Source organism: Jaculus jaculus, chromosome 11, assembly GCF_020740685.1.
Source record: "Jaculus jaculus isolate mJacJac1 chromosome 11, mJacJac1.mat.Y.cur, whole genome shotgun sequence".
Taxonomy (NCBI): Eukaryota; Metazoa; Chordata; class Mammalia; order Rodentia; family Dipodidae; genus Jaculus; species Jaculus jaculus.
This window is the reverse complement of record NC_059112.1, coordinates 23,427,645-23,442,866: the sequence shown is the minus strand read 5'-3', so window position 1 is coordinate 23,442,866 and position 15,222 is coordinate 23,427,645. Positions and strand designations below refer to the sequence as shown.

The 15,222-nt window shown below is 43.3% G+C and overlaps 1 protein-coding gene across 6 annotated transcripts in view; it reads left to right on the top strand.

Annotated features, from left to right (window-relative positions):
• The window catches only part of Limch1 (LIM and calponin homology domains 1), a 398,796-nt gene that overhangs the window by 156,583 nt on the left and 226,991 nt on the right, over positions 1-15,222 (top strand). For all 6 annotated transcript variants that reach the window (XM_045130433.1, XM_045130435.1, XM_045130434.1 and 3 more), the window contains exon 2: positions 4,448-4,518. In XM_045130433.1, the coding sequence (XP_044986368.1) occupies positions 4,448-4,518 (71 nt within the window). The remainder of the gene's footprint in view (positions 1-4,447; positions 4,519-15,222) is intronic.

Sequence of the window (15,222 nt, the reverse complement as noted above, 5' to 3'; positions counted from 1 at the left end):
TGGGACCTGGGGAACTGAGCCTTGAACTGGGGTCCTTAGGCTTCACAGGCAAGCGCTTAACCGCTAAGCCATCTCTCCAGCCCCCAGCTCATCTCTTTATATTCACTTTTGGTTACAGTTCTGTGTTTATAGGTTTTATCCACATTTGCCTCCCTATATTTACATACTTATAGATATTACAAGCTGAGGCCCACATTATCAGAGAGAACACGTGGTTTTGGTCTTTCTCCAATGGCTGGAACCCGGATATGGAAGTTAGAAAAGGTCTGAGCTACCGTGTTTCATTTCCCTGAAAACGGACTTGGGATGGTGGTTGATTCTTGACATCTGCCTGGCTGTGGATGGAGATGGCTTTTGCTATCATGAAGGGAGCAATAGTTAGCAGTTTTCATGCTTAGAGTACACAACATGTATAATTGTAAACACATCGTGTCTCACGGTACTGAACACCTCACTGTCCTTTTTTCTCAGGATTTTGATGAGCATTTTTTTTTTTTTTTTGAGTCTCTAGTAGTCACTGCCACCTGAGAAGAGAAGCTTCTCTAACCAAAAGTAATACATCATATAAGTGGACTCAAGGACAAAAATTAGATTTTGTGTTTCTTTTGCTTTTTGGTTTTTCAAGGTAGGGGCTTGCTCTAGCCCAGGCTGACTTGGAATTCATTCTGTAGTTTCAGGACAGCCTTGAACTCATGGCAATCCTCCTACCTTGACCTCTTGAGTGCTGGGATTAAAGATGTGCACCACCACATACCGGCTAGAATTTGTATTTCTATAACTAATTCCACGTGAAAATTCTGCTGCTGGGCTTGGACCACATTTTCAGGGCATAGGCTTTGTTGAATCCCTCATGTTTATCTGGCTATTGATTCTCCTAACATAGATCGGGTTGCCTCTATCCTAAGTACCCTAGAAGAGAAATGCCAAGATATTTAAAGCCTGTGTTTAAAATAGAAGCTTTGAGCCGGGTGTGGTGGCGCACTCCTTTAATCCCAGCACTCGGGAGGCAGAGGTAGGAGGATCGCCGTGAGTTCGAGGCCACCCTGAGACTCCATAGTGAATTCCAGGTCAGCCTGGGCTAGAGTGAAACCTTACCTTGAAAAACCAAAATAAAATAAGATAAAATAAAATAGAAGCTTTGTAAAGGTTATTTGCTTATCGTGGGGAAAGGTGTCATAGTTGCAAACTGTTAAGAATGGCTTTGTATCGATTTTCTCACCTTTCCTCAAATGAGAATGAGTGATATTAACATTATCTTATATTGGCTTTTGAAGTGTCCTGTGAGAGTGGTGGACATCAGTTTATAATAGGAAGTAAAGGGCTGGTGCTGTAGCTTAGCAGGAGAGCTCTTGGCTAAGACCTCAATTTTGTTTTACAAAGAAGACTTGAGGCCATTGGGTGTTTCAGGCTATTGTGTCAGCTATTGTTTTTATTTACTTTCATTGAATTTATTTTATTATTTTGGAAAGAAAAGAGGGAGAGAGGGAGAGAGGGAGGGAGGCAAGAAAAAGGAAGGAAGGAAGGAAGGAAAGTATCAGTTCTTCTTAAAAAGCTTTGTTTAGTTTTTCTGAAAGTAAAGTAATACATGTTAATTATGGAGAATTTTTGGAAAATATGGAAAAATGTAAAAATCAAAGCAAGCATACACGATTCTCATGAAGAAGAAACAATGTGTTGATATGCGTGCTTAGAAGTCTTGTAATCTCTGTTTTTAGTATGAACAACGCTGGTCTAATAGAATGAATGAATTGGGACTTATCTCTCTTCTCTAGGGATTGAAGCAAGGATTCGTGCTTGCTAAACTAGCATTGTACCATACATACATGCGTTCTCAGCCCTTTCTCTTTCTTTCCCTTTTTTTTTTTAAAAATTTTTTATTTTAAGCTAGGATCTCGTTAAGTTGCCCAGTTTGGGCCTCAAACTTGTGCTTCTCTTGTCTCAGCCTCCTGAGTAGCTTGGTTTGGTGGGCAGCACTACCATGGCTGGCTGGTTTTCTACTTTTTAGCTGTTTGGAGGGGATTGTATGAAACTAGATGGTTTCTTCTTGAACTCTTTGGCACAACTTACCTCGGAGCCTTCTGGCCCTGTTATCTTTCTCTGTTGGAAGGTATCTATTTCCCTGGTGAGGGAACTGTGGGTTTTTTTGCATCAAGGAATTTAAGTAATCTAAGTTGCTTAATTTATTTGTACAAATTCATTTATAATATTTTCTTGTTATTCTTTTAATATTTTAAAGTCTATGGTGATGTCATCCAGCATTCCTAGTTCCAGTAATTTTGTGTCTTTCTTTCTTGACTTATTCATGTCCCCAAATACTGCTTCAATCTTTCCATATCTTCCCCTACAATTTATATTTTGATTTATTTTTCTGTTTCGATGAATGGTATATTTAGAATTGTGTTAGTTTAAAAATATTTGGGGTTGTTCCAGGGGTATTCTGTTGTGAATTTAGTATTTAGTTCCACTGTGGTCAGATCACATATTTTGTATCAGTGTGCTCAAGTGCATTGAGATTTGTTTTGTGACTCAGAATACAGTCTAGCTTGATAAATGTTCACTGTGAACTTAAGGATGTCTATTCTCTTGTTGGAGGGTGGAATATTGTAGAAACATTAATGAAGCCAATTTGGTTCACAGTGGTATTCATATGGTTTATATCATACTGGTTTTCTATTTAAATGTTTCATTGATTATTAAAGGGAAATAAGTCTCCAACTCTACTTGTAGATTCTCCTTATACTCTGTTTTGGTTTGTGCATTTTGAAGCTTTTTAAAATTAAGTTCCTCAATGTTGGAATCATTTTGTCTTCTTTTTTTCATAAAGATTTTATTTTTATTTATTTGGTAGAGAGAGAGAGAGAATGAGCACACCAGGGCCTCTAGCCACTGCAAACAAACTCCAGATGCATGTGCCACCGTGTGCATCTGGCTTATGTGGGACCTGGAGAATCAAACCTGGGTCCTTAGGCCTCATAGGCATGTGCCTTAACCACTAAGCCATCTCTCCAGCCCTCATTTTGTCTTCTTGATGAGCTAATTTTCCTTTTATCATTACGAAACAGCTTCCTCTCTCACTGATACTATTGTCTGCTGTGAATGTCTTTGATTAATATGACTAGTTTCACTTTCTTGTGATTGGAGTTACCATGATGCATCTTTAAAATTTTTTTTTGTTTTATGTTTATTTATTTATTTGAAAGTGACAGACAGAGAAAGAGGCAGAGAGAGAGAGTGAGAGAGAATGGGCACGCCAGGGCTTCCATCCACTGCAACGAACTCCCCCTTATGCATCTGGCTAACGTGGGTCCTGGGGAATTGAGCCTCCAACCAGGGTCCTTAGGCTTCAGAGGCAAGTGCTTAACCGCTAAGCCATCTCTCCAGCCCGCATGATGCATCTTAAACATATTTATTTATGCAGCTATATATTTACCTATTTATCTGCTTGTTTGTTTTGTGTGTCTGCTGCATGTATTTTGTGTGTAGTGTGCACACATGTATGCATATGTGTATATGTGGGGGCCAGAGGTCAGAGCTAAGTATCTTCCTCACTCCCACCTTACTTAAAAAAATTACTTATCTACTTATGCAGGTTAATTCAAATGTGCATGCTGCAGCGTCTCTTGCAGCTGCAATCAAATGCCTGTTCAGCTTTATGTGGGAGGCTGGGATTTCTTTTTAAATTTTTATCTGTTTATTTATTTGACAGAGAGGAAAGAGAGGGGAGAGAGAGAGAGAGAGAATGGGTACACCAGGGCCTCTAGCCACTGCAAATGAGTTCCAGATGCATGTACCACCTTGTGCATCTGGCTGACATGGGTACTGGGGAATTGAACCTGAGTCCTTAGGCTTCACAGGGAAGCACGTTAACTATTAAGCCATTTCTCCAACCTGGTAGCTGGGGATTTGAACCCGGGTCAGGAGGCTTTGCAAGCAAGTGCCTTAAGCCACCTTACTTTTTTTTTTTTTTTTTGGTTTTTCAAGGTAGGGTCTCACTCTGGTCCAGGCTGACCTGGAATTCACTATGGAGTCTCAGGGTGGCCTTGAACTCACGATGATCCTCCTACCTCTGCCTCCCGAGTGCTGGGATTAAAGGCGTGTGCCACCACGCCTGGCTTTTTTTTTTTTTTAAATTTTTAGTTTTTAGTTTTTCTAAGGTAGGGGCTTGTTCTCACCCAAACTGACCTGTAATTCATATCATTGTCAGGAAGAAGAAGATCTTTTATAACGCACTATATATATATTTTAAGAAGCTGCAAGGAGATAGAGTGACCTTGTCCTAGCTGACCCACATACACTGCATGTGAGAAGGATTTCCATGCCTGACAGATTCCCCCAATCCTGGAATGCCACCAGGGTTTCAAAAGTTCTTGTATTTTTCTTCTTTTCTTTTAATATTGAGCATCCTGCTTCTAAACAAGAAATTCATAATTCTCTTTTTCTTTTCCAGCAAGCCACTGGCCGAAGTTTTGGTGATAAAGACTTCCGGACAGGGCTAGAAAATGGAATCCTTCTGTGCGAGTAAGTAGAACTTGTCTTCCTTTGGTTTTATTCCAGAAGCATCATCGATTCTACTCAGCTTGCCTGTAACAATTCTGATGTTTTATTTTTAATTGATATATGCAATTCAAGAGATGTGTAAAGTAGGGCACGTGTCTGGAGTTCATTTGCAGTTACTAGAGGCCCTGGCTCATTCATATTCTCTCTCTCTGTCTCTCTTTCCCCTCCCTCCCTCCCCCTTTGCAAATACATAAAAATATTAAAGAAAAAGGCTGGAGAGATGGCTTAGCGGTTAAGCGCTTGCCTGTGAAGCCTAAGGACCCCGGTTCGAGGCTCGGTTCCCCAGGTCCCACGTTAGCCAGATGCACAAGGGGGCGCACGCGTCTGGAGTTCGTTTGCAGAGGCTGGAAGCCCTGGCGCACTCATTCTCTCTCTCTCCCTCTATCTGTCTTTCTGTGTCTGTCTCTCTCAAATAATAATAAAAAAGAATAACGAAAAAAAATATTAAAGAAAAGACAGAAACCATTGGTCTAGGCCGGGCACACGTGTGGGGAGGGAGTCATGGAATATAAAGGGAACGGGAGCACCGATCATAGCAGATTTGGATGAGAATGAAAATTCAGGAGCCACTGTTTGATTATGCAGGAACTTGACCCCAGGTAACTGTGAGGACACGAGTCTAATTGTGATAACAGAGGCAGGTTTTCTCCTCTTTCAAACCCCAGACCAGCATAGCTTGCATCCAGGGAGGCCATTGTGTCTGTATAGACTTAAGACATTCAAAGGCAAGCCTGGAAGTGTTCCTCCCTGGGCCCACTTCACAGAGGGCTTGTTTGTGCGGCTGGCAAAGCTCCAGTGTGGACGGTCACAACAGCACTTGCTGTCTTTTGAAGCTGGGCTGTGTCACAGAGCACCGCTGTGACAGAGAATCAGGAATGAATATGTGTGGACGTAATCTTCAAACCAAGACTTTCAAATGGGAATTTATTTAATAGATTGTGAATTTTGATACCAGTTTTTGCTTTGTTGGGATGCAATGGGCATATGGTTAAACACACTGCTTTGAAAAGTATATTATTATTATTATTATTATTATAATTTTCAAGATAGGGTCTCACTGTAGCTCAAGCTGACCTGAAATTCACTAAGTAGTCTTAGGGTGGCCTGGAACTCACAGAGTTCCTCCTGCCTCTGCCTCCCAAGTACTGGGATTAAAGGCATGCGCCACCACACCCAGCTTAATCTGATTAAAAAAAAATCTTTTATTTATATTTTACTTATTTGAGAAAGAGAGAAAGAGGCACAGAGAGACAGGGAAAGAGAGACAGAGAGAATGAGAATGAGCACACCAGGGCCTCCAGCCACTGCAAATGAACTCCAGATGCATATGCCACTTTGTGCATCTGGCTTACCTGGGTCCTGGGGAATCCATCCTGGGTCCTTTGGCTTTGCAGACAAATGCCTTAACCGCTAAGTCATTTCTCCAACTTGATTATTTTTTTTTAAGAATGTGTCCAAATATGTAAACCATACCCTCATCAAGATGTAGAGTAGACGGCCCCTCTGGATGCTTCCCACAGGATCTCAGTACCCCAGTTGGTGACCACACTGTTGTGATGTCTGCCTCTGACATCTCTGAGCCTTATGCAAATGGCATCACATAGCAGCATCTTACTTTGATGACTTTCGGAATACTGTCCGATGAGGCTGAGATTTTAGAGCCTGAAAACTAAAATTTCAAGTCCTTAGCTCCCCTCTTGAGTCATTTAAGCTCTTGAGTCTCTTTTTCTTTTGAGAGGGAGGAGTTCAAGGTAATTAGTGTCTCCCTCTATCCCCGGCTGACCTGACACTCACTCTGTAACGCCAGGCTGGCCTTGAACTCATGCAATCCCACCTCAGCTTCCGTTGTGCTGGGATTAAAGGCACGTGCTACCATGCCTGTTCGAGTCTCATTTTCTTTTTTTCTTCATGATGACAAAAATCTACAACTTTATTTCCTCGGCTTTTTGTGAACACATATGGTGAGGTGCTTTAAGACCATATAGCACTTTATAAATGTTGCTTATTTTGCAGAACCTTTCAACATACCTCATGTCAGCATTTTTTTTTTTCCTGCCTCCTCTCTGTTCTTTGTTTAAAGAAAAATTAGTATCTTCAAATTGCTGGGGTTTTTTTGTTAGGTGTGGGTTTCAAGGTAGGGTCTTGCTCTAGCCCAGGCTGACCTAGAATTCACTATGTAGTCTCAGGCTGGCCTCAAGCTCACAGTGATTCTCCTTCCTCTGCCTCCCAAATCTTCCGAGTGCTGGGATTAAAGGTGTGTACCACCATGCCGGGCAGTTCAGATTGCTGTTTCTATACCCACTTTTCCCTGGAGGACCTCCTTTCTCACTCTGCATGTTTCCTCCCTGCATTATGTGTATTATATCTATATTTATTTATTTATGAAAGGGAAAGAGGGGGAGAGAAAATGGGCATGCCGGGGCTTCCAGCCATTGCAAACAAACTCCAGACGCATGCGCCACCCTGTGCATATGGCTAACATGGGTGCTAGGGAATCAAACCTGTGTCCTTTGGCTTTGCAGGTAAGTGCCTTAACCACTAAGCCATCTCTCAAGTCCTATGTGTATTATATCAAAACTGGAGCTCAGCTGTAGGTGAGCCCCAATTAATTTAGCACCTCCCAGAGAGTTGCTGAGCAGTCTGGCTCCAAACAGTGCCATTCTGTATTCATACTTTGCAGTGATTCTGGGCTCAACCCTCGCCCGGTGTTCACAGTGTCAAGAGCTGATCTCTATATATTTTGCTCCCCTCGATCTGTTGAGGTGGGTCTTTGGTACTAATGTTTATTCAATCAACCTTTACTCCACACATTCCTGTGAGCATCGACCTTTTCTCTCTATCCCCAAGAATGTATCTGTCAGGTGGGAATCGCACCTGCTTCAGGTGAGAGCCATCTGAAAACATGGTTGAAGGTTTAGGGACATTTGCACCAAGTGTGAGGATGAAGTCTCCCCATGCATGGAGAAGCAGTCACTCTGCTGTTTACTCTTTCTTCCTTTTTTTTTTTACAAGTGCTTTAATGAATGTCAGGGTGCTGGGGTAGAGAGGCGGGATTAGATTAAGGCCATGGTTAAACAATACACACAATCAGGGCTGGAGGTATGGCTCAGTGGTTAAGGCACTTGTCTGCAAAGCCAAAGGACACAGGTTTGATTCCCCAGCACCCATGTTAGCCACATCCACAGGGTGGCGCATGTATCTGGAGTTTGTTTGCAGTGGCTGGAGGCCCTGGTGTGCCCATTCTCTCTCGCTCTATCTGCCTCTTCCTCTCTCTCAAATAAATAAATAAATAAAATATTTTTGAAAAGGCACATCAGAACAACACAGAGCACCATGACAAACATGGGATTATTTTCATAAATAAAGGGCATATAGGCCACTGACAGCCTCAGAGTGAAGCAGAGGGAAATAGCCAATGAGAAGGACGTGGGCAACCATTGCTGTGGTAACAAGGAGACAAACCAAGACAAGTGAGTTGTTGCCTAGGCCTTCTCACCATGGAGGACCAGACCGCTGGTGTGTCTGAGAGAGCGAATTTGGGATGCTGACGACCAGGAATTGAGTCTTGGCTTCCCTGCTGAGCCTCAGCTGATGGCCTGGCAGATTCTGCTGAGGAGGAAGGAATCACATGGTGATGTGAGGCAAGGAAGGCACAGAGAAAGTTGAGTCAGGAGCTGGAGAAGCCAGACACCAGGTTTTTAAATTTTTATTTTATTTTATTTTTATTTATTTGAGAAAGAGAATGAGGCAGAGGAAGAGAGGGAGAGAGAATGGGTGCACCAGGACCTCCAGCCACTGCAAATGAACTCTAGATGCATGTGTCCCCTTGTGCATCTAGCTAACGTTGGTCCTGGGGAATTTAACTGAGGTCCTTTGGCTTTGCAGGCAAGTTCCTTAACCATGAAGCAATCTCTCCGGCCCCAGACACCAGTTTTGAAGTGAAGAACCCACAGGGTCATTGAGAGCAGCAAAGGCGGGGTCAGTGGAGAAAAAGTGGCTCTCACAGGCTGACATGCGTTTCCCTGGACTGGATCCTGAATCCAGACTGGACTGGATCTTGCCAATGAAGAAAGAGGGACTTGAACTCTTCCAGAAATGGCACTGGAGGGAACAAAAGGCAGAAGTCTCAACCTGGAGAGTCTTAGGAAAGTGACAGTTCCTCTCTGCACCCCCCTCCCACTGGGCCCACACAGGTCTCCAACATTGTCTTGAAAGATCAAAGGAGGATGCCTGAGGCTGCACCACCCTCTAGAAATGGAGAGGTTTGTAGGTGTTGCTATAGGCGTTCTCACTCAGAGCTACCAGCCACTAAAAATATAAGAATGAGGGGTGGAGAGATGGTTTAGTGGTTAAGACACTTGCCTGCTAAGCCTAAGGACCCAGGTTCAGCTCCCCAGATCCTACGTAAGCCAGATGCACAAAATGGTGCATGCTCCTGGAGTTCTTTTGTAGTGGCTAGAGGCCCTGGTATGCCCATTCTCTCCCTCTCAAATAAGTAAATAAAATAAGTTTTTTTAAAGTAAAATATATGTATATATGTGTATATGTGTGTGTGTGTGTGTGTGTATATATATATATATATATATATACATATATATATAATGCAATAGTTGTAACTCAGACTGACCTGTAATTCACTCTGTAGCTCAGGCTGACCTTGAACTCCATGAAATCATTTTACCTCAATCTCCTAAATGCTGGGGTTATAGTCACAAACCACCTTACCCAGCCAGTTTCAACTCTTTTTTTTTTTTAATTTAAGTTAAAACTTAAAATGGATATATCAAGTATCAGTACATCATTCCCCTCCTCTTTGCCGCCACCCCACTGAGGGCCCCCCTTAGTGGGATTGCTGGTATTCACCATGTTATAGGTTATGAATTGTGAGAAAAGCAGGCTATCATTGTGGGGGAGCAAATGCCTCTGTCGATTCCTTCCCACCCTGTGGCTCTGACATTCTTTCTGTTCCCTCTTCCACGAAATTCCCTGAGCCTTGGTGGGTGTGTTTTAAGTCTACTTTAGTCTTGCACTCTCAGCAGTTTCTGGATTTCTGCTCTGGAGCGTTTTGAGTCTCCTCAGTGTCTGTCTCCATCACCCTGGCTCAGGTGGTCAGGCGCGCGGTGGAAGCAGCGCTCCTGCTCATCGCGCCAATTCCTTTGTGTTTTCATCTGGGCTCTGGCTGCTGGGCTAGGAGTTGATCACCTGCTGACATGGAGTCAGCGGTCCTTGTTCTGTGATAGATTTTTGGGTGTCCTCAGTTCTCACAGCTTTCTGAAAAAGAAAAACAGACTCCCTAATGGAGAGTGAGATCAGGGTAGGTTAAAGGGTATAAGCATTGTTAATTTACAGTTTATATTTTATAAGAGGGAGAGAGAGAGAGAATTGTCATGCCAGGGCCTCTAGTCACTGAAATTGAACTCCAGACATGTGTGCCATCTTGTGGGCATGTGTTACCTTGTGCACATGCATTATCATATATGTCTGCCTTATGTGGGTTCTGGGGAGCTGAACCTGGGTCCTTAGGCTTCACAGACAAGTGCCTTAACTGTTAATCCATCTCTCCATACTGTTAGAGAGATTTTGATGGGTGTAGCCTCACTTTAATGGGTGGCCAAAGACTAGTGGGAGCTTTTCTATGGAGTCCATAATCTTGGTGTTCATAGGATTCTCATTTGGTTCCCGGTTCCAGCTATGGTTTCTTTTCCACTGAGCAGATCTCTTAGTCAATCAGAAAGCCATTGGTTACCCACCAAGGCGGAGTGCCACTATTGTACAGGCGTGTACATCTTGTTAGGTTGGCTGCTTGCATATAGAGGGTTCCCTGCCTATTCACAGTGTTGTTGGCCATTTTTTGTCCAGCACCTCATGCCGTGGTTTTCAGCACTATATGACCTAACCATCTGGAGACTGGCTTCCTCCCAGATTCCAGCCAGATCTCTCCATGTTATGGGTCTTTCCTTTTCCCTCAGGCAGGTAATCAAGTGCTTTGATGGAAATCTGTCTTGTTTGGGGGACATATAGGTCTCTCCAATCAACAGCTCAGCATGGGTTGTAACCCATTTCTGGTACTGGGATTACCAGCAAGGGCCAAATATTTTAGGGTTAGGCTTCATCTCACCCTCTGCGGGGCCCACACGATCCCTCCGTGCTCCTACGGAGGGCTGTATCTTTTAGTCTGTTATACAGGAGGAAGGCTTTCTGTGGTGTCAATTCATTTTGGATTTAGTTTTGTGTCTATCCCTTCCCCTTCCCTTCGGTTGCCCCCCACCCAAACCTTTCCATCCCTCTTATCTGGCCCTAGAGTTGCTTGTTGGGTATGACAGCAAGTCAAGCTGTTCCAGTTTAGGAACAACAGATGAGGGAGAACATGCAGCGTTTGCCTTTTTGTGCTTGCACGTGAGTTCGCTTAGTAAATCCATTGTACAGAGGGAGGAACTGAGGTACAGAGAAGATGAAATAAGTGGGCTAATATCACTTGGGTGAGACGGAATTAAATTGGTGAACGTTGGGCTGGAGAGATGGCTTAGCGGTTAAGCGCTTGCCTGTGAAGCCTAAGGACCCCAGTTCGAGGCTCGGTTCCCCAGGTCCCACGTTAGCCAGATGCACAAGGGGGCGCACGCGTCTGGAGTTCGTTTGCAGAGGCTGGAAGCCCTGGCGCGCCCATTCTCTCTCTCTCCCTCTATCTGTCTTTCTCTCTGTGTCTGTTGCTCTCAAATAAATAAGTAAAAAAAATTTAAATTGATGAACGTTGAATCCTTGGCTTTGCTTCTTAAGACAGCATTGTTTCTAGAATTGGGGCAAGGGAAGTAAAAGGTTTGCTGTACTTACCCTCACGTTGCTGGGATAAAGCACCTAAACAAAAGCAGCTTATGGGAGAAATTTCTTTACTTTGGCCTACAGTCTCTGAGGGGCAGCTCCACGATGGCAGGGGAAAGGAGGGCATGAGCAGAGGCTGGACATCACCTCTGCCACAGCAGCTGGCAACAGTAGCAGGAGAGGGAGCCGAACTAACGCTGACAGGCTAGGGGCGAATCAGCCTCAGGAGGGCTGGAATGAGGGCTTGATGCCAGAAAGCCTGGAGTGTGGGGGAAGAAGAAGCATAGGGTTGAACCTCTGGGCATGAGATGGGCGGATGATAGACATACGAGATGGGATTGATGGTCTTAGAAAAAATAGAAGCAGGCCAGAGAGGTGGCTCAGCAGTTGGAGATACTTGCTTATGAGGCCTGATGGCCCAGGTTCAAATCCCCGGTACACATATAAATCCAGATGCACAAGGTGGTACACGCACCTGGAGTTTGTTGGCAGTGGCAAGATGCCCTGGTACACGCATTCCTACCCCCGTGTTTGCAAATAAATAAAACTGAAAAAAGAATAAATAGAAACAACAAGGGTCTGAGGTCCTTGTTGAGATGTAGAGGCACACTCAAGGCAATGGGTATGAGAGAGCCGAAAGAACAGGGAAGCTATGGTCACTGGACCATGTAGAGATTATAGTGTTATTAAACACTCTGAAGGAGACAAATGAGAATGGTGGACCTGGATCAAAGACTGGTGACAGGAGAGAGCAAGGATCAGACAACTGCCAAGTAAGATGGGAAATGAGCAGCATTAAAATAAAAAAAAAAAAAATCCAACTGGGGACTTTCCAACTTCACATGGCTTTGCGCTGTGACCCTGTATAGTGACCCTTATGTGTAAATAGATAACTAACAGGTAGAAATAGCAAGTATAGAATGCATGGACCCCATGGAATTTAACAGATATGTTTGCTCTCAGTATCTCATCTTCCTTTTATTTTATTTTATTTTTTGCTAAGTGTTTGTAGTGGAAGATTTAGAAACTAAATGCTTGAATGAATTGCTAAGCATTTCATCAAAAATCTGAGATCAAAACATGATGGAGCTGTAGGCATAGGAAAAGCTCCACACTATCAGAAATAAATACGAATCAAATGCCACCTTCAATATGAGAGGCTGAAAGAACCCGTCCTGAAAGATGCTGCTCCCAGGATGGAGTCACTGATGCCAGCTGTCAAGGTCCTGCATCTGGATCATACTGGCTTGAGATAATTCCAGAAAGAAAAGCTTATATTGTTTTAACTTCACTATGATTTTATTATTTAGCTAAAACTATGGAATTTTGTATACAGAAGAGATTGGCTAATTATGATCGCCAGCTTACGTTTGTACTACTTTTCTTGTTAGGAATAGGTTTTTTTTTTTTTTTTTTTTTTTTTTTTTTTTTTTTTTGAGGTAGGGTCTCACTCTTGTCCAGGCTGACTTGGAATTAACTATGTAGCCTCAGGGTGGCCTTGAACTCATGGTGATCCTCCTACCTCTGCCTCCTGAGTGCTAGGATTAAAGGCATGCACCACCACACCTGGCTTAGGAATAGTTTTGATGTTTTTAAGGGTTATGAAAAAAAAAAAAAGGCTAAATAAGGATATCCCGTATGTGGCTCACAAAACCCAAAATATTTACTATGTGCTTCTTTATAGAGAAACTTGGTCAGCCTCAAAGGACTATGGGATTGATTTTTCGATGTAAATTGTTTATTTTTGATTAAATTTAGCTGATGCAAAAAACCATTTGGGTAAGTCAAATATCGGGTTTTCTTTTTTAACAAAACATTTTCTTAGGAGTTTCTTTACAAGGTTTTCTCTCAACTTTTCATTTTTAATGATTTTGAACTTATAGACAAGCTATAAGAATACTGTAATGGGTACCTAGATACCCTGAAGCCAGATGCCCACTAATTGTTTCACACTTCATTTCGTGTGTATGTGTATGTGTATGTGTGCACATGCCTGCACACACACACACACACACACACACACACACACACACACACACTTGGTGGTCCGAGGTCAGTGTCAGTTCTCTTTCTTGACCATTCTCCACCTTAGTGTTTTGATGCAGGGTCTCTTACTGAACCTGGAGAACACTGATTTGGCTAGACTAGCTAGCTAGTGAGCCCCTGGCATCATTGTGTCTTTGGTCCCCTCAACACTGCAAGTAAAAGCACCTTTTGGGCTGAAGAAATGGCTTAGCAGTTAAGGTGCTTGTTTGCAAGACCAAAGGACCTAGGTTCAATTCCCCAGCACCCATGTAAGCCAGGTGCACCAGGTGGTGCATGTGTCTGGAGTTCATTTGCAGAGGCTGAAGGCTCTGGCATGCCCATTCTCTCTCTCTCTCTCTCAAATATGTAAATACTATTAAAACATTTTTTTCAAAGCACATGTTGCCACACTCAATTTTGTGGGGCTACTTGGGACCCTAATTCAGATCCTCAACTGAGTCATATTCTTAGCCCCTTACTTCACGTCTTTAGTACATGTGTAGAGATGATGAGACTGAACCCCAACATACTAGAGTATGTCCTATCTAAATATATAGCCCTTCAAGACATTTAGCAATGGTACAGCAATATCTAATGTCTACAGGTAAATGTTTCCAGTATCCCAAGTCATATCCCTTATACTCATTTGTGTGTGTGTGTGTGTGTGTGTGTGTGTGTGTGTGTGTGTTATGTGGCACATGTGTGCATGTGCCCAGTGCCCATGCATGTGAAAACCAGAGGAAGACACTAGTATCCGACTCTATCATGTTGCCTTATTTACCTGAGCTGTCCCTGAACCTGGAGCTTCTATTTTGCAACAAGGCAGGCCGGCCAGAGAGCCCAGAGATCCTCTTGTCTCCGCTCCCCACCCCGGCTCTGGAGTTACAGGCACATATGCCATGCCCAGGTTTTGATGTGGGTCCTGGAGATGAACTCAGGTCCTCATGATTGCGCAGCGAGTGCTGTTACACATCTTAGTCACTTCCTCATTGCAGCAGGCAACTATTTGGAGAAAGCGACTTAGGAAGGAGAGGTTCATTTCAGGTTATGGTTTGAAGTCACGGTCTATTTTGGTAGGAAGGCGTGGTATCAGAAGCATGATGCAGCTGGTCATGTAGTGTCTACTGCTAAGCCATCCCTCTAGCCCCCAATATATTTCTTTTCAATGAGAGAAAGAGAGAGAGAGAGAGAGAGAGAAATCTCATGAGAGAGAGAGAGAATTGGCACACCAAGGCCTTTAGCCATTGCAATTGAACTCCAGACATGTGTGCCACCTTGTGTGCATGTGCAACTTTACATGCCTGCGTCACCTTGTGCGTCTGGCTTACATGGATTCTGGGGAGTCAAATCTGGGTCCTTAGGCTTTGCATTCAAGTGCCTTCACCGCTAAGCCATCTCTCCAGCCCCCTGTAATAGTTTCAGATAGCTTTACTAAGATTACTTTTTCTTCTGCAAGGATGGATATATGTAAGTGGGCAAGAACTCTAATGGCGTATCATTTTTTTTTTAATCTCATCTACAACATCCAGTCCAGGAAGGACAAAGAAATGAACTGTCTTTTAGATTTTCATGTACTTGGATCAAGGCAATAGGAAAGTCCTACTTCCCTCAGAGCATAAAGTTCCATCATTGGCTTAGGGGGCTGAAAAGGTTTCCTTGCTTTTGGGTGTCACCCTGATGTATAAATCCAAGAACTGATAAACTCGATGTCATGTGTCATTGACTCTTCACCACCCACACTGTAAGGAGGCAGAAATTCCTGGCTTTCTCTTCCTCTCGCCCCTTTGGGGATAATTCTCTAAAACATTCTCATTAATTCCTCAG